We start from the raw sequence: 26,987 nt of genomic DNA, 5'->3' as shown, positions 1-26,987 counted from the left end.
AGTAGAAGGATGGAGAAATAATGCTGCATTACTCTTTTGAAGAAGAATGACCCAAACTCACATATTAAATAATAATAATAATCCTGGGATTTCATCTCCAGTATACAAATATAGAATAGAGCTATCTTAAAAAATAAAGATCCTGACTTTTATTTTTAAATCACTTTGAATAGACGGGAGATTGCTAAACCCAAGTTAACTGCTAAACCCAAGTTAACCTCTAAGCTGTTATATCTAAGAACCCTGGATACCAAAATCGTTGTTTCCAAAACTGCTTTCTCAGACTCAGAAATGGCAAAGTTAAACTATTCTGAATTGCCGTAGGAGAAGTCACGCCAGCTCTTCTTCTTGCTATAACATATGGGTAAGTGGGAATTTTTCTGTCGGTTCTTTGTTATCCCAGAGCCAATATGAGATTAGCTTTACAAGTCGGGTTATAACCTTTACAGCTTCTGTGTCGGGGATCCGTTAACAAGATCATAAAGATCTTTCTAACAGATGAGGCCTTCGTGCCCTGTGTTCAGCTGCGGTAATGACCAAATTGATTTTATCAGAAGTGTTTAAGAGCGCCATTTTAACTTTTCTATTGATTGCCTGACCTCAGCTTTGGGCCCTGGGGTTGGTATGTGTTCTCTCCCCCTCTCTCATTGTATGTAGCTTTCCGGTTTCTCTTCACCCATGCAAACCTTTCCTTCTCTGCCCCCAGATCATCTCATTTAGCCCCTGCCTCATCATTTCTGTTCTCATGTGTTGTCCATACATTTCCAGAGCTAGTTTGAGGGCACAATTGGTAAACTAGACATGTGGCTTTGGGGAGCCATCTTTATCCATTCATTTGACAGAGTTTCTTGAGCTCCTACTATGTGCCAGGTACCATTGTCAGCATTCGAAAATACAGTGATAATCCAGGAACATGAAGTCCCTGCCTTTAAGAGTTGACATTGTTGGAAAGGCATACAACAGCTATTTAATAGAATATCAGAGGGAGCGAAACATTGCTATAAAGAGTAAAGCAAAGTGGAGAACGAGGTGGGAACACAAGTCTAGATAAGCCTGTGGGGAGCATTCCACCTCAGAGATCAGAGTGGCTGTGAGGAAGGCTTCGGAAGATGTAGAGGAAAATTGAACCAAGCAGAGGGAATTCCCAGCAGAAAGCCAGAGCAAGCTTAGAGCTTTAGAGAAAATTCAAAAAGGCCCATGTAGAAGAGCAAGAGAGATGAGGCAGAGAGAAGAGGACATGAGGTGGAGAACCAGGGAGCCTTGTGGAGAACCTCATGAGCCATGGAAGGAACTTGAGCACGAGGCTGACACTAATTGACTAACAGTTCAAAAAGTCGCTCTGGCCTAAAGGACACTTGTAAATTATGCTGGTGAAACCTCCTTGGTTCCAACTGAGATGTCTTGTACGATAACAGGAACACTTGAGGGTACCAGGCCTCCGGAGTTGACAGAGCTGAGCGCTGCTCTCTGCTCTGCCTCTCATTGGCTGGCTGACTTGGAACCAGTCACCTAGTCCCTCTCAGGCCCAGTTTTCTGTCCTTTTCCGGGGAAAGACACAATTTCTTGCTCTTCCAGAGCTAACATATGGTGATTCTAAGCTATAAATTAGAGATGTTTCTTAACCCTATGTATTTGTTAGGGTAATAACAGAGACTCAAGAACACAGTGGCTCATATGAGGTAAAGTTTGCTTCTTTCTCCTGTGGTGTTTGACCCAGTAGAAACTGCCAGGGAAACAGGCTGGCTTACGAGTTCCAGGGTCCTGTCTCCAAGGTTCAGTCCTCACTGTTGGAGCTAGGACATGGCCTCATCCAAGTTCCAGTCCATGATAAGAGAGACACAGGATATCCGAGGCAAGCAATTTCTTCTTAAGTGACATGGAATTTCCACACACCCCTTCTGCTCACATTTCTTAGTGAGAACCTAGCCTTGTGGCTATACCCAGCCCCAGTGGACCCTGGGAAATGTAGTCCCTAACTGGGCTGCCGTGTGCCCATCAAAAAGGTGCCTGCCATGGAAGAATGGGAGAATGGGTCTGGACAGGCAGCAAGAAAACTGCCACACCATATTTTTGAAAGATCCCAGAGTATTGTCAAGATACCATAAACTCTTAAAATTTCCTGGACCTCTGTAATCAATTTCTTAGGGCTGCTATCACAAATGAGGGGCTTAAAACAACAGAAATGTATTCTCTCATAGTTCTGGATGCTGAAAGTCCAAAACTAAGCAGAGCCATGTTCCCTCTGAAGACTCTAGAGAAGAATTTCTGGAAGCCTCTCTCCTAACTTCCAGTAGTTTCTGGCCATCCTTGGAATTCCTTGGCTTATTGCCACATGACTCCAATTTCTGCCTGCATCTTGACATGACCTTCTCTGTGTCTGTGTATCCCAAACTCCCTCTCCTTTCTCTTATAAAGGCAGCAGCATTCTTACCTCTATCCTACAGACACTGAAACTGCAGTTCAGGTGAAGTAAATTGCCTAAAGAGAAATGATTCCAGTGATGGTCACTTAGTGATGGTGATGAAGTCAGGCGTGCAGCCTGGGTCTTCCTGTCTCCAAAATCCTGCTCTTTACATTTCATAGCTGTAAGTCCCAGAGACTTCTCAGGGGATTATGACAAAAGGGCTCACTCTTGCCTTGCTCAGTCTCTGGGGCTGCATCTGCTCTGCAGAGGTCTCCACAAACCCGTGGTGCAGATATCCTGTAGTCATCGGCATAAACCAAACTTCTATTTGGTAGCTAAAGGATCGTCGTTTTCCCACGAGTCAAGAGTCACCCAACATCAGAGTCTAGGTTCCTCACTGCATTCTGGAACATTGTGTAAAACACACTGGACTAAACAAGGCTTATTTTTCAGACCTCTTTCAGCACATAGATTAGTGGTTCGATTGCTATTTTGTCAAGTGCCATCAGACTGTCCATCACCATGGGGCCCTCCTGAACGATGCCAGCTATGCCATCACACTTCTGCTTCAGACTCAGATAGAGTTCCCTGGAAAGTGTAATGCAGTTAGTAGTTGCCATAGGAAATCAGATCTCCTAATGGTCACAGAGAGATGATATTTGGGATAATAAAGAAAGAAACAAAATCAAATCAACATTTCCATTCATTATTTCATTTTATCCTCCCAGTAACCCCTGGGAGGTGGGTATTTTAACTTTTCTTTCTTAGTCTTGAAATTTTTATCTACACAGTTTTCTCATAGAAAACTCGGAAAGCAGAGACAAAGGAAAGAAATGAAAAATCATCCATAATTCCTCCCCTCAGAGATAACCACTCTTATTGATTTGGTGCATATTTTTTAGTCTTTTTTCTATATAGTTTTGTTTTATTTTTTCTTCTTTCACAGAAATGGAGTCATGTTATACTTTGGGGGTTTGAGGTCTTTTTGTTTCACTGAAGACAGCTAGAACGTCTTTCTATGCAATTTAGCGTTTCATTAGTTACTGACGGCAGAGTATTTCATTACAGATATATGCCATGGTTTATTTAACTCATCCTCTGAACCATTGACATGGGGTGGTTCCTCCCTAATCTTTTGCTGTTGGCAACAATGCTGCCATGAAAACCCTGAGTACCTCCATAATCACTTCTTAAAGCCTACATTTCTAGTGGTCAGATTACCAGGCGGAATAGGAGAAGTTTTTTTCCCCTTCTTCAAGAGATGAGGAAACTCAGATTCAGAGAGATTATGTATCTTGGCCAAATTCACACAGCTGGCAAGTGACTGAGCTAAGACTGGAATCAAAGCTTCCTGACTCTAAATCTCATATGGGAAAATAGTTTATTCATCTCATCTAGTAATTATCATACTCGATAAATTCTGTGAATGCAAAGGAAATACCTTGGTGACTACTTTCTTTTCTTGAATTATCACCCAGCAGCAGCCAATTGAGACAAACTGCTTAAAATTCTGTCATCAGAGGAGAGGCTACAAAATACATATTTAATTGGGGTTTTTCATCTTTTTTCTTTCAAGATGATTAATGTTGGCATTTTTAGAAATCCTTTACAGACCTTTAAATAGTATCCTATATATTCAGCAATAGTTGAAGACACCTCTCCTCTAAGAATAAATACCAATATTTATTTGATATCCCATTGGATCCTGTTGCTTTTTTTTTTAAAGATTTATTTATTTATTTTGGAGAGAGAGAGAGAGTGCACGCTGGGGAGAGGGGCAGAGGGAGAGGGAAAAGGGAAAGAGACTCCCTGCTGAGTGGAGAGCCCGATAATGGGGCTTCGGGGGCTCAATCTCCTGATCCTGAGATCACGACCTGAGCCGAAACCAAGAGTCAGATGCTTAACCGACTGAGCCACCCAAGCGCCCCACCACCTGGACCCTGTGGCTTTTAGTGTTCATCCTGGTTCTGACAGTAGAGCTCATATCCTCAAAACTTAGAACCAAATTCCCTTTGTTTCCACTTCAGATTCCCTCTCCTTTCTGGGGGATTTAAGACATGCGTGAACCCATGGAATTGTGTCCTATTTCACCATAACTCGTATACCCTTGGTCTGTCTGTGCCTGTGCCATCGGGAGCACACTTCGGTGTCAGGGTGGCTGCAGACTAGATGAGATTTCTTCAGTCATCACTTGCCTTGACCTGATACGCTGACTAGGATCCATGCTCCATGAGGTATGATTAGGTTGTCTACACAAGGGCAAAATATGTGAGAAGTGTGTATAGTGCCTGACTCGCTTTGGGGCCACAACTCTGATCTTCAGGCCATCCTCATCCAACCAGTTCTGGCAGCTCTGAGTTTGGGGATTGCAACTATAGCCACGCGTTTGACAGCGTCCAGGCAAGTCAGCTACAGACAGTTCAAGTCAGTACCTGCCCATATTAGTGGCAAAGATAAACAATTTCAACAGACTTCAGAGGTACGTAAAGTAAAGCATTTCCTGGAAAAGCCTGGTAAGAGCTGTTGGCTTTTACCTGAATGGAATTATTCACTTTTAAAACTACTCAGTTCCAGAAGACTAAGCGGGAAGTATTTGATGGTCGTCAGTTCACATCTCTGCTCAGAGCTCCAAGAGCAAATTTAAGTCAACTGAGTAATATTTAATGGGTGCTCCATTTTCAATATAGAGACTCGATAAAAGGAAATCAATTTGAAAGAACAAGGATTCTTATTATTCTTACTGTCCTTTAGTGCTACTCATGCATTTGGCACCAGCAAGAGGAGAAATTCTCCTCCTTAGGTATGGACTTTTCATAATGCATTAGATAGTAACTTCTAAGGGACAAGGTGAATATTTCCCAAGTAAGTTTCATCTCAAAATTTCTTTCTAGGATAGACTGGTGGTGTCTTTATGGTGCTTTTGCTGAGGGACTGGGAATGAGGTTTTGTTCTTGGAACTGTTTTGTCAAAGATAAAGGCAGGGCCTGAAGGAGGGTATAGCTCTGGCCTGCCTGCCCCAAAAGTAAAAGATATTTCTGGGCACAAATGTCAGGAAATATGACCTAGAGATGGAAGGCAATCACACACACACACACACACACACACACACACACACACAATTGTTTTAATTCAAAAAACAGAGGGAAAAAAAGTCCTGTTATTAATGCCCATTCTATTTTTCACACTAAAATGGAGATTTTTTTTCATGTTGCATAAAGCACCTTGATTGGTAAAAGAGCTGAAATATTATTACTGAAGGAGCTCAACCTAGGCTCAAATCAACACAAAAGAAAGCTCACATTAAAGTATTATTTATCTTCATAATTAGTATTTCTAAATGATTTTTAAAGGCTTTTTATGCAATTACAAAATGTTAGATTGTCGTAACATTGCTAATGCTTTGATGCCTTCCGAGTGTTGTCCTTGGTCCCTGCAACCCTGGCACATAATTTATTTCTCTTTTGAGTGAACTCTAAGCATTAGTGTCCATTAAGAATTTTTGAAACAAAGTCCAGAGATTACTTGGAGCACTTTCAGTAATATGTACTGATTATCATTAATAGCTCTTTTGTCCTAGACAAGGACATTGTTTTGTAACATCACTCTGTTTGGGGAGGCCGCACTCGGGCTGCGTTCCTGCTTTGCCTCCTGCATAGATTCTCTCCTTGACTGCTCGTGGAATGGAGCGAGCACGGGGGACAGCTCGGGACTGGGGGAGGGAGGGCACAGGGCCAGCACAAGTGAAAGTTTTTTCTTTATCAAACAGTTGTTAGCCGTTCAAAAACAAACAAAAACCAAAACCCTAAACACTGGGTTTGTTTCTTAGCTCGTGTTCCTTCACTGCATATAAATTGCTCTTCAGACTGCAAGCTCCTTACAATGAGGAAGTCACAAAGGAAGTAGAGGAGCGAGCAAAGCCCACCCAGCCCATTGCAACCATTGCACTCTGCTCGTTGACAATATGGCAGGAAGGAGGTTAAATGTTCCAGATTTTCTTTTGAAAGTTCTGCTTGAGCTCTCAAACACTCATTTACCCGGTTCTACATCTTTTTAATGACTCATTGTCCTGATGGGTACGGTACGCCTGTGTCCACCCAGGGGATATCTCTCTCTTTGTCCAGTGCAAAGTGTCTGCAAGTAGAAATGTCTTGAGTAGGAAAGAGGCACTCTGCTACATGCCCCAGGTGAATTCTCTTACTGAAACCTTATTATAAACCCAGCACTGAGAATTTTGCTCCCATTTCATGGGTAAGAAAATGGAGACTTTGAGGTTAGGCCATTAGCCCAAGACCTCGCGGCTTGAATAATGGACATCTTATTGAACTGGTTCACCTTGTGAAGAGGGAGAATAAACCCTGTGAAAGCCTTCAGATTTGGAGGCCTCCTTTTCTAGAAATCAAACTAAAAGTTAATGTGTGGGTCTAGTGTAGACACATGAATTGGCCAATTAAAGATTTTGTTAATTATCATTTAGCACATCTCCTCCTCCCTGCCACACAAAGTCACTTGAAATATGGAAACACTGACATGTTTATATTTTTTTAAGATTTAATTATTCGTTGAGAGAGAGAGAGAGAGAAAGAAAGCAGGAGCAGGGAGGAGAGAGAGAGGGAGAAGCAGGCTCCCCGCTGAGCAGGGAGCCCGACACAGGGCTCCATCCCAGGACCCCGAGATCATGACCTGAGCCCGAGATTATGACCTGAGCTGAAGGCAGATGCTTAACCAACTGAGCCACCCAGGTGCCCCAAGAAACACTGACATATTTAAAGACAAAAGGAAGAAAAAAGAAAACCTCACTGAATCTTATTTTAGATATTCTTTGTTGTGTTTATTTTTCTTTTTGTTTTTTATTCTCACACAGAGCTTACCCATGTGGAAAATATCTGGATCTCAACAACTGTTACCTCGTTATGAAAGAGAATAAGAGAAGGCACGCAGGCTGAATAATGGCAAAGTGGCAAAGGGGCATCTCTGTAGTTAGGGTCTTGTCTAGAATCCAGGACCTCTGGAAATGCTAGTTTAGTACTGGTATGTCTGAGGAAGAGGAAAGACGCCATTGCTTACCAAAAAAAAAAAAAAAAGTTAAAATAAACTTGGTACCCAGACAATTGCCTAGAAACCAAGAGACAATAAGAAGTCCATCAAGTAAGTTAATCGGTCCAAGATTTGGCACTGATTGGAAATATCAGATTACACTCCTAAAGTGCTCTGCTCTGTGAAACCACGGATAACCGTGACAGTGATACATTTGTGGTATTTTCATGACATTTCCTTTGCTTTACTTTGAAGCATGGTCGGCTCAATAGAGTCAGGCACTCTTGCTGTATTAGAAGCCCTACTTTGAGTAGAGTATTTGTGGAGCTTTTTCCTCTTAATTTTAAGGGTATTAATTGACAATTTAAAACTGATGTTCTATTGTTAAATCAGAAATTACTCTTAAAGCGTCACTTGGAAATGTTTCTCTTCTCTTTTCTCCTCTCTCTCTCTCTCTCTCTCTCTATATATATATATATATATATGATCTGGGTGAAATATAAGGAGTCTTGCCACTTTATCAAAAGGTACCATTTTTCTCTAGCCCAGATAATTTTAAAATATCACCCAAAAGAAGTGTAGCTTCTACTTATAAAACCTTTTGTGGGTACTGCCTTCTTTCTTCTTTGGATTTTAAAGGCAAAAAGAAAAAAGTTTCAGGGGGTTACCTTTGATTGTGAGCTACATCAGGTTTGTACAGTGAGAAATAGATCTGGCAGCCTGTTGCTTAAAGAGAGGAGGTCTGGTCTGATAGCTAGAAAGCAGGGCAAGGAGCCCTTGATCAATGAGCTAGAAGGGAAATTAAGAAATCATGCAGTTCGACCATCTCATTCTACAGATGAGAAAACTAAGGCCCAGAGAAGTGACTTGCCCAAATCAACCAGTGAGTTCACTGTTGGCTCAAGTCACTGAGCGCCCTGGCGCCTCCCCGTCACTCTCCCACAGCTCCCTGCCGACACAGTCTCTGCAGAGAGCATTACTCTGCTCCGTGGCCTGTTTGCAAATCTCAGTGGAAGGATCTTGGTGTTCTTCCCAGTCACTTGGAAGTGAATCAAAACCTTCCCAACAGCTGGACTCAGTTTGACACCCTTTGGTGGGGGTGATCAAAGTCCTTTGCCCGTGCTAAACAGCAGCCCACTTAGCACACTTGCCAATGAGCAAGTGTCTTCCCTGGATTTCAGAAAGTGAAGACTCCAGTTCAGGGTCTAGAACAGCACACACTTTTAGGAACTTGCTTATCTGTCTCATACTCTCCTCCAACAGCGAGGAATTTTCAAGGCAGAGCACTTGGTCTGAAAACCAGAGTCGTAGGTCCCAGGTCACTGTGAACCCCAGGGACATCAGGAGCAGCTATGACGTAGCTTTCAGTAGAATATTCTAATTCAACCGTTAAAATACGACTGGGTGCGTTGCCCACCCTTTTAACATTTATATCACACTCCCCAGTTTGGAAAGCTCTTTACACATCCTGATTCCATTTTAGTTTTCACAGCAGACTTTTGAGTATTATCATGATTAAATACAATTGTAAATTCAGGCCCAAAGAAGTTAAGTCACTTGCCCAAGGCCTCTCAGCCAAGAGGCAGGAAAGTGTATGGGCCACGAATATAAGCCCAGGTCAGCCTGACTCCAAATCCAGCTATCTCGAGCTGCCTTTAAAAAGTCTATTCTTTTCTACTCCTGGGTAGAATTAGAGCTATTCGCCCCTACTAAATACTCATGACAATTTATCTTTACAAAACCAGTTCTGCAACAATTCGTTATTCAGACCTGCTGCCCCTGGCGCTGCTGGTCACATTGGCTTTGGATGTGCTATGGGCAAAAATGGGCAGTGCTGAGTGCTGTGCTGTCAGGAAGGAGGCGCTTTCTGGACAGAAAGACAGGGAGCTTACAACCTCCGAGGGAGTGAGAAGAAAGAGAAAAGGGAAAACCCACCCCAACCCCAAAGAAGGGTGAAAAAATGGCTGCTGGTCGCAAACCAGGGCACACAGGCCTCTCTGTTTGAGGACCTCATTCACCCAAGCCCTGGTGGGGCTCCCTGGGTGGGGTAAGACTGGGGACAGGGTCCCGTAGGTTTAAATTATTTACTGACTGCTGAATGATAGGGTCCTGAGAGTAAATCTCTTTTTGAATATTTACTCTTTTTAGAGGCACTATCTGTACCAGGGTTTTTTAATATGAGTCATGGGTGCACTTCCAGAAGGATATTAACTTTCCACAAAAAGCGTTTTATTGTGCTAATTAAACTTTCCTGAGACTCAGTTGACCTATCTGTGAAATGAGGATTTTTTTGCTTGCTTGCTTGCTTTTTTTATTTTAGAGAAAAAGAGAGAGAGAGCAGGGGCTAGGTAGGAAGGGACGGAGAGAGAGGGAGAAAGAGAATCTTAAGCGACCCTGAGATCCTGACCTGAGCTGAAATCACGAATGGGACGCTTAACCGACACAGCCACCAGGTGCCCCTTTTGTTGTTGTTGTTTTGTTTTTTGTTTTTTGCTTTTTTTTAACACTACTACGGAGTCCGTTAGTATAAAGTACTAGAGCTTCTATAGAGAAAGGAGTGACACAAATTCAAGACCTTAGTTCGATTGCAAATGTTGTTTTTCAGGGTAGGAGGAAGAAGGGAATTCCAAATAAACTTTATGATCGTTCCATTAAATTTGTCTTTCGTGTGTTCATATTGTTTTCATTTGTTTGCTTTTTGGGGGTGATAGAATTTTGTCTTCATAATGGCTATGAAGTAAAAACAATAATTAAATATGCTTAGTCCTGTCTCCATAATTAGAAGTAATGCACTTTTTTTATAAAAATATTGCTTTCAGGAGAGGGGGTGTGTTTTTTAAGCCTTTCTCCATAAAGTTGTGCTATTAATTTATTTTATATTCTTCACTGTATGTAATAGATGTAGTTTACATTTTATTTGTATAGGTTGGGGTTGCCAGATAAAATACGGGAGGCCCAGTGAAATTTGAATTTCAGCTACACAACAGAGTAGTATCCAAACTTCAAATTTAACTGGCATCCTGCACTTTATCTGCTCAATCTGGCCATTTCTATGTGTGTATATCCCCCAGTTCTTTATACCGATCACTAAGTGGCCACTAACTGAAACTGGGGGACTCCGTTGGTGCTGATGCTGGGGTCATGCTTGCTCCTGGACACAGATTTGAGTGGTTTTTACTCTGTGCTACTGTGATCTCAAAGATCAGGCAGCTTTCCTGGAAAGATTTTCAGAATCTATTATCAATGTAATCATCATGAAAATATTTGATGAGAACACTGCCTCACGCTGTATAATAAATTTAAGTAGGAAAGTCAAAGCAGTGGTATTTTCATCAGGGCTTTGGATGTCAGGAGAAAATAGTTCCACACTCAGCGAATATAGATAGGTCTGTTTTGGGCTGTGTTAAATCCAATTGTGTGGAGGTTCTGAATAATCAGGAGTGACAGCATAAGCACTTTCTCTTCAAAGTGATTTTACAGAAAGCATTATTTCCTAAGGAAAGTACACATATAGCCCTCATAATGCTGAAAGAGCACTAATGTATCAATTTATTGGTGCTGGTGTCATGAGCTGGAGTTTGCAAATTGTATTCAGATTTTAAACTTTACCCACAGTTGCCGGTGGGGGAAGTTCCCTTCCCATGAGAAAGCTTATTTCAAAAAATTCTGGAACATTCTTGTAGTTCCCGTGTGAGAGAGCCTTCAAGGCTCTTTGCAGAAGGTTCTAACTTCACTTTGAGAAACCAACGCAAACATGATGAAAAACAATAGTTTAGTTTTCCTTAATAAAAAGGGGAAAAAAAAGAATTTGAGTTGGGCTATGTAATTTCAGCTTCCCTAAATAAGCCCTTTGGAAAGTTGTGGGGGGGGAGCAAGCGTGTGATTTTGGTCTTGGCACACAACTTTGGAACTAACTTTTTTTTTTTTCTTTTCTGTCTACCATGGATTTTCATAACGGATTTCTTCCCTGTACGATTTGTTCCATAGCTAAGTAATGGGTCTGATGTGGGTGCCAAATTTTTCAACAACTTTTACTTTCCAGGCGAGGGTTAAATAGTTCTCTTAATAACTTGAAAGAAAAAAATTTCAAGGTTTACCACAGTTCTTAGTCACAGGCTAGATGTTTTCAAGAGTTGTATTACTTTGAGCCTATTTAGTCTCAAGAATATCCCCCAAGAAGAACAGAGCATAAAGAGTTCAAAATGGAGTCCTTCGGAAACAGAGATAGTGCTGTGTGCACTGGAGCGTGCGTTCGTGTTGTCTTTCTGGGGTCTCATGTGCCGAATTTCGCTTAGTCCCATCCATCTGTCACCTGCTCTCCGTAAATCATCTCGGAGGCAGCAAGGGTGCTGACTCATGAATCCTCGTGTTTTCATACAGTGTGTGTTCGTCTTGGTGCCGTTCACAGTGAGGTAGCAGCCGTACCCCTTCTGACTTTCATGAGTAGGGACAGATAGGTGGTATTATTTTGTGGATGTTTTCCTTCACCGTAAGAAGTTATGCTTTGTGGGAGCAGGCAGAGTCATTTTCATTAAAAAGTAAACCCAGAATCAATGGCCATAGCAAATGAATTGCTCTGTTGCTCAGCTCACTCTTGTCTGAGCAGGTTGGCATCGCTCTCTTGTGTCTTAAATCTTCCCCACTCTGCCTATAAACATGATCATCTCCCCTATTTAAAACGAAAACTGAGTGTCTTCTCTCACCCTGTTTAATTACTGTCAGAACCTCTTACGCCAGTAGACGGTGTTTGCCGTCCCGGCCTCTCCTGGTTCTGTTGCTCTGGGGTAGGTCCAGTGCCCCCGCCAGGTACAACTGAGACTAACCTGGCGTCCGTGTCTGCATCGGAGCAAATGCGCTCCTGAGTATACTGTGACTGACGTGCGTTCCGAGAAGTACACACAGGACGCTGTCTTACCTCTGTCATTTTTTCTTCTCTTCTAGGTATCTCAGTAACGAAGAAGACACATACATGTAAGTAATGCATTTTTTTTTAATCCAAAGTTTTCTGAAGAGTTGGAATTCGCATATGTCTGGCTGCTGTGACCCTTCAAGTATAAACTAATGTTTCAGCTGTGATCCATGGTCAACAGAGGTCATACTTCTCTACCTGTAGTGGTCGGAAGTGGTACATCTCCACCTGTTTGTACTGAGTGTGTGTTAAAGAGAGTCTAGACGTAGTCTGATGAATTCTAGTGATTCAAGTCATTAGTCTTCAGAAAAATCATAAAATCTAGTCAGGAGGATCAATTAATTACTTACTGATCACCCCTATTCTGGATCCTTCTTAGAAGAGCTGGTATGTTTCTAGGAAACATCACCTTGATTTCTTTTAAACTTTGGTCTCCTTTTCCTCACCACTAGTTCACGATTTAGGCCGTTTTGTACTTGTGTCTGTGGAGTAGAGATGCTGACTGGGAATCTAGGTGCTGTCGCTCGACCCTGAGTGTGGCCCACGAGGGCCCTGGTAAATGGCATCGGTAGTTTGATGTGGAAATGTGCGCTGGATTTACACTCTGTATTCATTCCCACTTCTCAGGTTCAACTGCTTTCATCAGTTGCCTTCATTCGAACTACACCATAAGTTTACAAACTCACGTCAATGTAAAGTGTTGTGATTTTGCAATCTGAGCAATATTGTTTGACTGTGCTTTGAACCTCAGGATGAAACTAATCCGTCATGGATGCAGGGAGTCAACTTTCACCGTACTTGACCAGCAAGCATGTTTAGACTTTGAATTAATAGTGTCATTAGAATTCGATAACTATTTTAGACCACAGATATGTGCTACCAATGAGATGTGTTTGGGCATCCTTCTAAGGCAAGCAGTGGAGATATTTATGGCACAATTTAGGGCCGACAAAGATGTGTCCCCAAATTTTTCCCAATTATGCTTTTAAAATTTTTGGTTTCATGTGAAACATTTGGGGAAAAATAATCTGTGTAACATCAAAGTAGTTTATCTTGTGCCTCAGTTGATTCTTGAAATCTGCTCTTGGGCTTGTCTGTCTGTCTATCTGTATTTGTAGCAAACAAAAAAGCAAAAAAACAAAAAAAGAAAAAAAACACCCCACCAAATTCGATGGTTGCCTGACTTTTAGGGCCCAGTCCTGCAGTCTCTCCACCTGGCTCTCCCATGGGCTTCATTGGAATGTTTGTTTGAGGAAAGAAGTAAAGGTCAGGCCCGTAACGGACACATGATCAGGACAGCACCTCCATCTCTGAATGCACAGTTCCCGTTGGCTGTCCCTCCATCACGGTAGTCTGTGGCCCTTAGCTTTTTGGGGGTTGTTTTGTCGTCGTTGTTGTTGTTGTTCTTGCTGTTGTCGGTGCATAATTGAGCTCATGATGACTGAGAGATTGACAGTGCAGGAGACTGAAGTCCTCTGTATATCCGCAGGGCAGGCATGGTACAGAGCGCTTCCTTGCACAGCCTTGCCCATGAGCTCGTCCCTGGCCTGGAGGGACCCACTCTAGAGGTGGTAAGTAATTCAGTCTTTCTGCTAGCTCAGTCCTGGGCCTCTCCCAAACAGGAGCGGATGATTGTGCCTACTGTTTATGGTGGTTTGGGGTATGGACTCCTGGCCACCTGGCAATACACAGAAAGCCACTGACTATTTGCATTATGACTTGGCTCTTGGATAAGTGGATAAAACCACTAGTTCAACTCCACTGGATACAAAGAGTGCCCCTCAACTAGTAAGACAGAGAGCAGAGATGTTGGTAAATATATAGACCATCCATCCATGAGGACCTTCAAGGAACTGTCATCCCTGAGAATAATTTCATTGACCTATTGCAGAAACAATAACTCGTGGTCAGATTTAAATTCACAGAAGGATTTGGATGGCAGCACGGGAGTGGTGGCTAGTGAAGAAAAGCTGGTGTTCCAATAAGAGGCAATATAACCACGTTGGCCTTGCAGCAAAGGCTTAAGTAACCCCATCAGATATACCTGCTTTAAAACAAAATGAAGATATAGCCAGAGTGGGTAGATTTTGATTGCCTTTCTAACTATGGAAATCAGCAGGAAAATTCTTTCACATTAAGCATCAAGTAAATGTAGACAGACTTAAAATAAAGCTCACTTTATGTAATTCAAACATTAAATCGACACAAAGAGATCAGAAATCACCTTGGTTTTTTTGGTTGATGTTTGCTTTCATGATTTAGGGAAGAGGGCCCGTGATAAAACAGACCAACGACAAGTTGGGAGGAATGGCAACCGAACAGAAGGTCGACACAAAACTTTGCACATGCCAACGAGGAATTGAATTGTCCAAGTTGCGTGTTAGGGAAAGTCTTCTATGCCACTTAAATGTGGAGACTGTTTTCGGCACCCAGCTCAGCAGATAACCCATCATATTTCTGATCTTAGCATCTCTACAGGGCCTGCAGCTTGTGAGGAGGAAGAAAATCAGTCAGTTCTTTCTCCCATAATAGTCACCCAAATGACTGCTTCTTTAGCATCTGTTGGGTTTTTCTTGAAAACCGAACTGTCCTACCTTGCCTATAAGTTTTCTTAAGAGGTTAAATTCCAGCTCCTCTTCAAGCATCTTGACATCTGCTCTTCAAAACGTTTCACTATCGGCGAAGTGTGTGAATTCATTTTTGTACTGTCTCAAGACTTCTGTTTTTAGCCAGAGTTCTGGAAGCCTTGGTCAAGGCTTGACTACATAATCATCGACAGCTGAAGTCACCCCGCATTAGCAATTTCAATCTGGGTTTCCTAACTGCCCTCACAGAGAGACGGTTCAACTTACAAATTAACATGTACACTTGCAGAGTATATTATAAGGCCAGAGTGTCGGCTCACAGGTGCACCAGTCAGAGGTGCAAGAACCACAAAATGAACCTGAAGAGATGTGACACCTGATAATATTTTAAGCCACCTTGTTATCTCGAAAGCACAGGTATTGCTTCTTAATATATATATATATATAAATGCTTTGGATGAGCTAAGCCAGAAATTCCCAGGAGAGGAAATCTGATTAGTAGCTTCAGGGGAATTCACAAACGGGGTCTTTGGAGAACTCGGATTCTCCTGCGTTCCTGAGAAGGGCACTGGTGGTGTTTGGGGTATGGACTTTGCCGATGGAGGAAGGCAAAGCTTTGAGGCTTCTAGTACGAAGTCATCGTGACCAAACTGGTCAGAGAATGCTTTCGTTTGTGATACTCTTCGATTGGTGATAGGAAGCGTTGCTGTTGGCATTGGTAGGTGAACAGAAAAGGAAGTTTTTACTTGTGGGATAGAGACCTATCAGATAAATTTTACACTGTGGTGTAGAATTTCAATTTAATCTTTGTGGTGATTATATAGCACCTGTGTTTGGTTGGACACCTTAAAGATTGCTTTCACTTTGGTGTTTCACAAGTTCGTTCCGGTGTCTTTCCTGCTGAAATCGTACCATGTTGGATAAGTATCTTTCTCATGGCATCAACGGCTGTTTTGGTTTTTATTCTTTGCCAGGGACAACTGGTCATTTGCCTCTCACTTTTTAATCTCATTCTACTTGGATAGTTCTGCATACACTAAAATGTTAGAATATGACAGAGTTGGAGGTGAAAAAGTAACAAATGCAACAGATCCTCTTAGCTCGTTCCAGCTGCTGGAAAGTTGAGCATGATGGAGTCATAACCTTAGGGTATGTATCAGCCAAGCACCGCAGTGCAGACCCAAAAGGTACCAGGTAGGCTCCTGGATAGTTTTCAGAGGCAACAGATCGTCGTCACTTCCTCCTGTTCTTATCCATGTTTCTATTCTTCTTTCTTCCTGTGTCAGTCTGTTCTCGCTTTCTTCTACACTCAGGAACAGGCACTTACACGCACGTGAAAATTACAGGTGACTCGGGGAGCAGCCAGGAAAATGTGTCAGTTTAATTTAATGCCAGTTTTCCCAATAAATAACAAAGTAAAATATGCTTCTGAGTGTTCTGAAATATTTTAATTTTAACATGAATAGCCACTAAAGGCAATTTAGTACACTTCCAAATGTTTGTTTGCAGTAGGCTAATACCTAACATATAAAACTAAAGCACTGTTATTTCTAAAGAGAATTTAGTTCTCAGTAGTAAAAATATTTTAGTACAAATCAGTCTTTCCTTGAGAAATAATCCTTTGTATCTGTAAAAAGAAAAAGTGTTTATTGCAGTCATTTAAAGTGGAATAGGTTAATGTATTCACTTTTCACCCCTAGAGACTTGGTTTTGAATTTGACTTAGAGAAAATTAGTTTTGAGGCCTCAACCTCCTCTCCTTAGGCATTTGTCGATATCACAAAACCAACCCAACAATTTGTCACGATTGTTGCCATTTACTCAGGAGGTCCAAGAACTAGAATAACCTTATTTTCTCGTTTTCTTTTCTTGTCCTTGAGGCCATTCCTTTTGATTGTAGACTCTTAACACGACACTAAACTTGGGGCTCACCCACACTATTTTCACAGTCCAGGAAAACTCAGGAACCATTCTTGGCAAAGCTAATGGAAGGTGCTTTGGTTATATAGTTAATAGGTTGCCGTGACAACCCATGTGACTCATGGTGTGACTCACAGCAAGTGTAATTTCAATTGCTGCTGGCAGGGTGTATCATTAGGACAGGCCCGAGAAGAAGCCACACTGAACGTCTCTTAGTAGGCTTTCATCCAGATCCCATCTACCCATTGAGAAACAGAAAAAGGGGATAACCCAGTGCTCACAAATTAGCCAGAGGATGCTAAGGCTAAGCCAGAGGATTCCTGAGGCTTCCAGAGGCTACTAGCCGTCCCAGACGTAAAGCTTGCTGCTGACGATACATGACCAAGAATAGATGCTGGTCTCTTAGAGGGCTAACCAACGGACAATGGTTTACTGAGGACCTACTCTGTGCCGACAGGTTCTTTGCCCTCAAGGACCTTACAGACTGGGTTGAAGGTGGGGCCCAGGGTGGGGGGGGGGGGTGAGTGGGGTGATAGAGTCCCTGAAAACACGAATGCCTAGTGTACCATATCTACAAGATCCGGCTCACAACGGAAAGCAGACTAAGCTGGCAGTGTGGTACAGGAGAAAAAATGAGACGATCCAGGATTCTGGTCCTGTGATCCGGGCATACAGCAGCCGGAAAGGAAAGGGAAGGGTTTAACCCTGGGTGCTGAAAGCTCTCCCTGCTGCACACCTCCCGTTCTCACCCAGAGTCACAGCTATTTAGTCCCTTCAAAATCAACCAGCCCAAGGAAGTAAAAATCCGTCATACTGCCTGAAATGTTTGCCTTGTTTAGACTCAGCCTGTGTGACTACAGCCAACCCTGCCTGAGCTTAACAGGATTTCTGTCTCACCATATTAAGATATAAATGGACTGCACGTGGCCCTGCCACTCAGTTCTTCCAAGGTAGGAGATTTGCATAGCCTGAAAACCTACAGTTCGTTCCATAAAAAAGGGAAAAAAAAAAAAAGCCCAGAATCTGTAGGTAAGCGTTTCCATCAGAGCATCCCGCTGATTCAGGTTTGCTCTGTTAGTAGGACATCAGATCCAAGAACCAAATTTGGAAAAGTATTTGTGTTCCCATTTTATAACATAGGTTCAAAAGCGTGTGTTGAGATGGCGAGGGGCTCTTTCAAATCCGTGATCGCTAGTAGGGAGAAAACGCAAGTGCCTAGCCTATCGGGTGCTGGCGTGTACTTGATAGAGTATATATTTAGTAAAACTCTGACACATGGTTGGGTCGATCTTTAAAGAAGGCTGGGTAGACGTCTGTCACGGAGTTTTGCGTTACTTTTGGTTCAGTGATGGCAGTAATCTGGGGTAGGAGGAGAAGTACCAGGAGATAGGAACTGCCACCCCTGAGCGGTTAATTCTCATAGCGCAGGTGCTCTGTTCGGTGCTTTACACGCATTATCTCATGTAATCTCCTCATCAGCTCCATGAGCTTTGTCGTACTACTTGCGTCCCCATTTTGGATGAGAACATTTATCTGAGAGATCAGCAAGTTAAAGAAGTGAAAACACTGGCAAACTCATCCGGCTGGTGATGGGCAGAGCGAGGACTCAGAGTAGATTGACGCCTTGCACGCAGAAGCACCACACCATTGTCTCCACTCTTAACATGAGGCAACGTTGTGGACACTTACAGAGTGCTGGATGCTTTTCTAAGCACTTCGTAAGTGTCCATTTATTTCATCTTTACTGCAATCTTGTCAGGTAGGTCTTGCTGCCATCCCCACTCTCCAGGTGAAAACTGAGGCCCGGGAGTCCACAACTAGCTAGGATGGGACGGAGCCGGGATTGAAAGCCACTCCACAGAGCCTAAATGCTGCTACTGTAACTGCTGTCATTCCTTAGAGCGGTCCTTCCACTCTGAACTATAGGAAGAAAGTCAAGTGTAACCGTCATTGACTATTTTACCTATAAAGGCTTCTAAGCTTGGTGAACTATGATTATAAAAAAGGGGGATGTTATTCCTACTATACGAAAAAATTTATTTAAACTAAGTGGTCTGCATAAAACCATGCCCCCTTCTTACTTTAAAATGATCATTACTTCTCTTTTTAGCCATCTAACCTAACTTATCGAAGAACTGGCATCCGTTTAATATCATTCTTCATACAGCTCAAGGATTCCATAATAAAATAGTTCAAAATGATTCCTTGTGCTTCCCAGATAGTTCTGTCCCCCACACTAGTAGTAATGTATATTTCTTATAGCATGAATCCGTTTTTCACTGCCACAAAGTCTTTAATGGACCTTGATGACATTTGTGATAAATTTGTGCATTATTCTTTTGTCAGACCATCTTGATAATTCGTCTATAACTTTCCTTGCCACTAAGAGGTGGTATGATTCAGGATACTGTGGTTTCTCTGAACCCTAACCAAAAACAAACAAAACATGAAAGTACAAAGAATGCCTCGGGAGTTGAAATATGTATCAAACGCATACATAAGAGAATTAAACATCTAGGTTTTGAGTATGCTTATGCATACCTGAATTTAGCCTTGGATTTACAGTTATATCAGCTTCTCTCTTTATCGGGATCTGTGTCCAAAAGCATAGGAAAAACAGAGATGCCAACGTGTTCGAAATATGAAGAAAGTTATTGTTCTACGTTAACTTTCTTTATAAATTACACAAAAATTTTTTTATAGTAACTGTCAGCTATGCTGCCAGAAAGTTAGTGTATTTGTGGTCACGTGGTCCCCTTTGATTATAACTGATGTCCGTATCTGCATGTTATGGTACCCGAGGTTTTCATTTCCAAGCTATTTCATTACCCTTTTTCCTGGATTCCCCACAGTGGAATGTTCTGCACTCACTTCACCTCCACCTCTGAGTAACCATTTTTCCTACGCAGGAGTGATAGCTTTTTCCCCTTGTTGTACTTGTTGGTCTCCTCGGCCGTCACTATAGCTCCTAGCGGAGTAAGTAGTTAACAGCCAAGCATAATGATTAGAAGGCATACTGAGGAACAGAAAACGCTAGGGTACGCAGGGTTAAGCTTCAGCTTCAGTGAAAGAGACTTACTCCAGAAATCTTTTTAAATGTTATGTTTATAGGCGAGAGGGAGGGGTTCGTACGGTAGGTAATCCATGTAATACTGAGATCCAGGGAAGGAAAGCTGGAAAGCAGACCGCAGCTCCTCCCTGGAGGAAGAGCATGGGGCTGGGAGGCAGACAGATCTTCTTCACTTGATATTTCTGACCCCTGCTCTGTGCCTGGCACTGCGTTAGGCACAGTGTGGCATAGGAAGTTTAACTCTTAACCCTCTCTCTCCAATAGCTTAGTCTGCATCCGAGGAGAAAGGAAAGACCCCCTTGAGGAAATTTCAGTAACGGCAGAATTGCAGGAAAATGCGGGGTTATGATGTGGGGTTGGATCATCTGTATGAGTTGGGGTTGCTGGTGGTGAGTTCAGCTTGTTCTAGAAGGGTAGCAAGGATTAGGTGTGATCGGGTGGATCAAGGGGTGTTTGGGGGATGATCGTGTAGACCTGTTTAACTAGAATAGAGTATCAACAAGGAAAAGGAAGGACAAGAAGAGCAGAGGTAAGGTTTTGGCTTTATCTCAGAACCAGTAGGGAGCCACAGAATGTGTGTGAAAAATACACTGACCTTTAAATAATGCTTTTATTGCCACGGTCATTTAGAGAGTGTTACATAAAGCAGATGTTCCGTACTTCAGTCCCTTTTCCGAAATCAGACAGATTTCTTATCCTTAGATAGAGGTTCTTCTCTGGCCTTTCCTCTGATCAACTATGTAGCAAAAGTGCTTATGGAGCAGGAAAGATCTAGTCCAAAAAGGGAAGGCTGTTCTGATTATTAAAGAGAAAGAGTGTTTTACTTTTTCTCCGTCTTCCCAGTTTTAAGGTGTAATTGTAAGACCAGTTCTTGCCATTTTGTCAAAATCAGAAGAAAGAAATGAGCTTGAAAAATACACATGCCCTTTGAATTGCGTGGCTAATGGTTCTCCTTGCTTTCTTTCATTCCTGCTGCGAACTGGCTGGAATACACCGGGGACTGATGTCTTTCCACCCTTTTGAACTCGGCCGCATGTAGCTGTGTAAAAATTTGAACCCCAAATTCCAAATCTTTTTTTTTTTAAGATTTTATTTATTTATTCGACAGAGAGAGAGACAGCCAGCGAGAGAGGGAACACAGGCAGGGGGAGTGGGAGAGGAAGAAGCAGGCTCCCCGTGGAGGAGCCTGATGTGGGGCTCGATCCCAGAACGCCGGGATCACGCCCTGAGCCGAAGGCAGACTCTTAACGACTGAGCCACCCAGGCGCCCCCCAAATTCCAAATCTTAATCACGCCTTAGGTAGGCAAGGTAAACTGTGTTGACATTATTTGATTCCTGAGCACGAAGAATCGTTGCCCTCACAGAGCTGGACAGTACAATAAGGGGATAATTATACTTCCTTTTCCCTTTGTTGGTATTTCTTAATTTTCCAAGAATGAGTCCCTATCGTTTCACATAAAGAGCACGAAGAGCCAGATGAGGCCTTGTCATTGGCTGCGTGTTCACAAAAGACGTCGGTATATAATGAACTGTATTGCGCTAACTTACCTGTCTCTCTTACATGGTGTCTTTTTGTGTCGACAAAACTGAAAATTCACTTTCCCTCACCGAGTCGGGGCGTCGGGGTAATTGATTGTTACCAGTCTCTGCTGTGAGTAGACAAGATAACACCAGTGCCTCTGGAGAACGGGTGAAAACTAAACTCTGTCCCCCGAGGCCAGTGAAATAGCTGTTTGGTCCCTTGTGTGAAACTTCCTAATAACTTAACTGGGCAGCCTCTGGGTCCCTGGAGGGTTTCTCCACAAGAGTATTCCCTCTCTTTGTTAAGATTGCTTATTAAAAATGATTTTATAATGAAGTTGCCTCAAATAGCAGCTCTTTTCCTGGTTGTCCTTGAAGCTGTGGTGAAGAGTCTTAGAGACAACTGTCTAGGGTTTTCCTCCTTGTTAAAAACTTCTCTCTTACCACTGTTACTCTTGATTTTTAAGGAGACAAAGTCTAACTGACATAAGTCCCTCTCCGGTTGATCATGTCGCTTAAAACCCGGTGCAAGGCATTATTGGTAGTTAAGCTTGTCATTCGAGCTCAGGAATCGAATAGATCTACATGGATGGAGGAATTTCAGTCTGCGGTGGGAACAGGGCTGTCGGGCTTCCCCGGAAGAGCAGCGGCTAGGGAATGCGATTGCTAACTCTGCCCCTGACTCCATCAAAACACTGATTTCCAATTATTTGGTCCTAGATTTTTCCTATCTGCAAACTAACCAGTTTCCTGCCATGAGGGACTGTCATGAAGAGGAATCAAATAACAAAAAAATTAGTATTGCATTCCTTGCTATCCAGACACTGTATAGATTCAGACTTCTAACAAATGTGGGCAAGTAGAAGAAAAATCGGGGGTTTTTTTCTTGTCCACATCATCAGCTTGGCTTTTGGGCTTGAAGAGGCTTCAGTATGCTGGTGTCTTTATTGATTTATTTATTTTTAAAGATTTTATTTATTTGAGAGAGAGAGCAAGAGAGAGCATGAGCAGGGGGCGGGGAGAGGGAGAAGCAGGCTTCCCGCTGAGCAAGGAGCCCAACGCTGGGGTTGATCCCAGGACCCCGAGAACGGGACCTGAGCCAAAGGCAGCCGCTTAATCTTCTGAGCCACGCAGGCGGCCCAATGCTGGTGTATTTAATATAAAGAATGATAAAGCAGATGTCAGTAGAGCTTACCATTGGAAACATCGACTTCACACTTGGTGTCCCAGTGGCCAGATGACTCAGGAAACAGCAAAACATATAAAGTTGTTAGTGACAGATTCAGCTTGAAATATTTTTCTAACGTTAAAGCTTGTCAGACAGTAAATCCACAGAGCAGAGCATTCCAGATGCAGCTTGGCACTCCTTTTGCTTTGCAGTGTGAATACAGTACACCACTAGTACGAGGGACCGCTGTGAATCTTTAAGTGGAGAGAGCAGCGTGGTCTAGTTGTGCTAAGAATTACTGTGTGCTAAGTTGTGCTAAGGAATGCCTTGGCTAAACTCTGTTCTCTAAGACCAGGTATGGTAGAAAACACTACCTTTATACGCAACAGTTCCTTCTCCTTCCTTTCTCAAATAAAAAGAAAAGGAACAGAAAGACTATGACCTGCTCTGGAATCCCACTGCCAGCAGGATCTTCTTAACCCCCTCCTTAATAACCTTCTAGTAGTGCTTTCTAATGCCTGAGGCGTCTACACTTCCTGGTATGGCACTCTAGGGCCTTTACAACCTGGCCTTAATCTTTCTACTGCTCATTCGTTCACGTCTATGCTGGCAGTTTCTGCCATCCTCAGTGACCAGTTTCTACAAGATTGCACATGGGCATACCTCAGTGCCTTTGCTTCTCTTGTATCTTGTTTGTCCTGGAATGTCCTTCACCGACTTTTGCACCTGTAGGATTCTTACAACTCTACCAAAGGCCAACACAAATAGCATCTGCCATGCCAAGCCTTCTCCAACCACCCCCCTCCTTGTTAAACTGTTACTGTAGCTTCTCTGCCCCCACAGTACAAGGTTAAGGTGACAGTACAGGAAGTATATTGTAGATTAGTTGTTTATGTGGCTTTGCCTGGATATGCTTTAATTATCTTTATGTCCCTTAGGCTTAGCAGAATGATTGGTATCTACTATGTGTTCAATTAATATCTGTAGATTTTAAATAAGAGTGTGTGTGTGTGTGTGTGTGTGTGTGTATACATGCACAATTTTACGACCTCACATTCTTCTTGCAAATCTGAGTCTAGGGAAAAACAGTAATCTTTTCATTGTTCATAGCTAAAAGGAAGAACAGATATTTAATATTTGAAATTATCTTGTGGGATTTGTTCTGTATTATTTTGGAAACCAATACTACAACTCAAAGGGCTTCTTTTTTTTTTTTTTTAAGATTTTATTTATTTATTTGACAGAGATAGAGAGATAGAGACAGCCAGTGAGAGAGGGAACACAAGCAGGGGGAGTGGGAGAGGAAGAAGCAGGCTTCCAGCAGAGGAGCCTGCCACCCAGGCGCCCCTCAAAGGGCTTCTTGATGTCTGGCAGCTTACCCTAAGTATCTGGTGTCTCAATTTTAGGACTGATTGCTTTAAAGTTTCTTTTTGCAGATTTAAGACAGAATCTCATCCAGAAGCCTTAAGAATACTTACTTTTATGAAGAACGTGTTATTTTTCTGAGTGACCTCTGAAACACCATTTCTCTGCATTATCAATACAAAATTTTACAAACTAGATAATCAAATCTACAGAGTGAAAAAGAAAGACATTTTCGGTTACTATTGGCATCTATTTAAAGGCAAAGGAGGGGGCATCTGGGTGGGTCAGTCGGTTAAGCGTCCAACTTGTGATTTGGGCTCAGGTCATGATCTCATGGTTCCTGGGATCCAGTCCCGAGGCGTGCTCTGTGCTCACCGGGGAGTCCGCTTGAGATTCTCCTTCTCCCTCTGCCCCTTCCCCCCGCATACTTGCACACTCTTTCTCTCTCCCTAAAATAAATAAAAAATCTTAAAAAAAAAAAAAAAAGGCAAACAAGAAAACTACCTGCTAGAGAAAAGAATTATCCAGTCTCTCCCCAAATGGAGAGTATATTCTGTCAAGGAAAATATCCTGGATTTGTCTTGTCTGCAGAGGGAAAAGTGATCCTACTATGTTAAACAATCTGGGAAGTTGATGTTTTGATCATCTTAGATTCTTGCTGAGTCTTAAGGTAAATTCTGGAAGTAAATGACATTTATTTGTTCCAAGTCAGAGCACGTGACATTGCTATGTTTGTCTAGTCTGGAATGTAAGTGTGTGTCCTTGACTTAGCAGGCACCAGTGATTTCAAAATTCGGGCCCCCCTCAAAAGCAGCTGCACACGACCACAGTTTCTGTCTGCTGTTCCTTGGAATCCTCTGCCTTTCAAGCTCTATGACCAGTTTCTTCCCTTCTTTTGTTTGTAACTTTTTCTTGAGTCAAAACAGGAGGAGCCAAATTATCCCCTGCAGTATCAATTCCTTGAGTGGAAACCTTGCTTATAAATGAGAGGATGAGATGTGACCCAATAAAAGAATCTATTTTTATTTTAATTCTAATTTATTTCCTGGTGGCCCTTTATGCCTCCTTAGGCGATGACCTAACCAATTCTATCTTAACACTGATCTTTTTTTTCCTTCCAAGGTCAAAAAGCACTTTGGAATGATTATAATAGGAGAGTAAATGTTTTCTTGCCTGGAATGGAAAGCCCATCTCTTCATAGGAAATGTAAAGTCTGGCTTTCTCCGCTTCACACTTATTCTCTCGTGAGGCTTCTGTCAGCAAGCTAAAGGAGAACAGGAGGAAGGAAGAAGATCTTTGATTTCTGATGGAAACACCATCTCTTGTGGCCGCTTTCATCCTCTCCTTTCTCAGATGGGAGTCTTTAATAACACCGTGAGAGGCGCGGTCTTCATTTCGTGCTGCCGTCTCGCACAGCCAAGTGCAATCAAAGTCGACACTGTCCGAGAAGGCATTCAACCTGTGGTTTTCCAGGTTGGACGAGAGAAAACTGTCACAGCATCACACACAGATCCATGCCCCCACACTCCCCACCCCCCCACCACACACGCTCATACAAAGTTCTGACTGGTATCCCTAAATCAAAGAACTTTCCGTGGCCTGATTTGTGGAAGTTACCTAATCCTCCTATAACCGGGGTGATTTGAGAGACGGGAAAATGTTCTCATTTTCATTATGGGAGTCACTGGGGGACAGTATCATTGAGAAGAATATGCGTTTATTGCCCTAAATTGCTTTACCTGAGATATTACTGGTATGTTTCACTTAAGTTAAATTTCTAATGAACAAAATGACCAATGTGGGTCCCATTCTCAGAGATTCTCCTAGTGCTTAAGGTACTCTTTAACGGTCAGTGAGTTCTTCTTCATTCCATCCCAGAGTTTTACTTATAAGGAAAAATTCTAGAGGGTTGAGTTAACATGCCCCTGAAACACAAAAGAACCAGCTTATAACGTTCTGCATATGGTCAAAGGATCTACACACTGTCCATGATTCGTGTATGTTAATACAATAGTAAAGCCTCATTATGAAGTTCCTTACGTTGTATGATCACCATTAAGTGAGCTCACCTTGCCATGCCAGATTTAGAAAGCTTCTGGAACCAACCCTCTTGGCATAAAGGCCAGGCTAGGTCTACAGCAAACCGAATCAAGTAAAGTTCTGCCATAATCTCATCTAAAATTCATCATGATTCCCAACTTGTCACCCCTCCCTTTAAATAAATGAGTAGCTTAGATCGGGTTCCCCAGAGAACAGACTCTGAGATGTGTATATAGGAAGCTGACTGGGGAGTGCTTTTAGCAAGACCACCTGTAAGGGGTGAAGGAGGCTGGATTGGGCAGGGGAAACTGACCTGTCATGCATTGGTAGCCTGAATTCGGTAGATGCCACAGGGAGATGAGCAGCCGATGAGAAGCAGGGGTAACCCTTGAGAGATGTCCTAAATTGAAGCAAGGGGACTGAGTATTTTACCCTGCATCAACTAGCCACGGAATGCCAGCTGCCCACAGGGAGGGACTTAACATTGGGCAAAGCAAGCTCCCCTTAGCTGAAGGCGACTCTCGGGTGTGAGCCATTGGCAGTCAACGAGGAGAATAAGGCCCTCGATCCTGGAGGGAGGGAGGGATCTGGGTGGCACACCACAGTATCACTACAGGAGGGCCAAAATAGACATTAAATTTAACTTTTGTGAAAAGCATGTTTGCTGTATTTGAAATGACACACATTTTATTGCTTAGCTAGGATGTAAACTAATAGAATATATGCTTGGCCTCAGCATTACAGTATACCAGAATTGCAAATGCTAAAGAAAAAGAAGTGTGTGGGTTTCTTGGTTTTTTTTTTTTTTGTTTTTTTTTTTTTTCTGTTAAATAAGGTTCTTCGTTAGAATTTCTGGTCCTGGATGTGTGCATTATAAATCATGTGTTTGTGCAATTCCATGTGATGTTTTATTTTTCCACACATGGACATTCCAGAGAGTTAACACATTTTTCTCAATTATAAAAATAAAT

At 42.5% G+C, this 26,987-nt stretch overlaps 1 protein-coding gene across 2 annotated transcripts in view; it reads left to right on the top strand.

Moving 5' to 3' along the window:
* Positions 1–26,987, top strand: part of RORA (RAR related orphan receptor A) — a 700,240-nt gene that overhangs the window by 506,781 nt on the left and 166,472 nt on the right. The window contains exons 1-2 of one of the 2 annotated variants that reach the window (XM_057306299.1): positions 346–364; positions 12,380–12,409. In XM_057306299.1, coding sequence (XP_057162282.1) covers positions 361–364; positions 12,380–12,409 — 34 coding nt within the window. In that variant the 5' untranslated portion in view covers positions 346–360. Of the gene's footprint in view, positions 1–345; positions 365–12,379; positions 12,410–26,987 lie in introns of those variants that run through there. The other variant, XM_026518610.4, reaches the window with a different exon arrangement.

The sequence above is a fragment of the Ursus arctos genome, unplaced genomic scaffold (genome assembly GCF_023065955.2).
Source record: "Ursus arctos isolate Adak ecotype North America unplaced genomic scaffold, UrsArc2.0 scaffold_36, whole genome shotgun sequence".
Lineage (NCBI taxonomy): Eukaryota > Metazoa > Chordata > Mammalia > Carnivora > Ursidae > Ursus > Ursus arctos.
The sequence above is the reverse complement of the archived record's forward strand: the minus strand, read 5'-3'. Positions and strand labels throughout refer to the sequence as shown.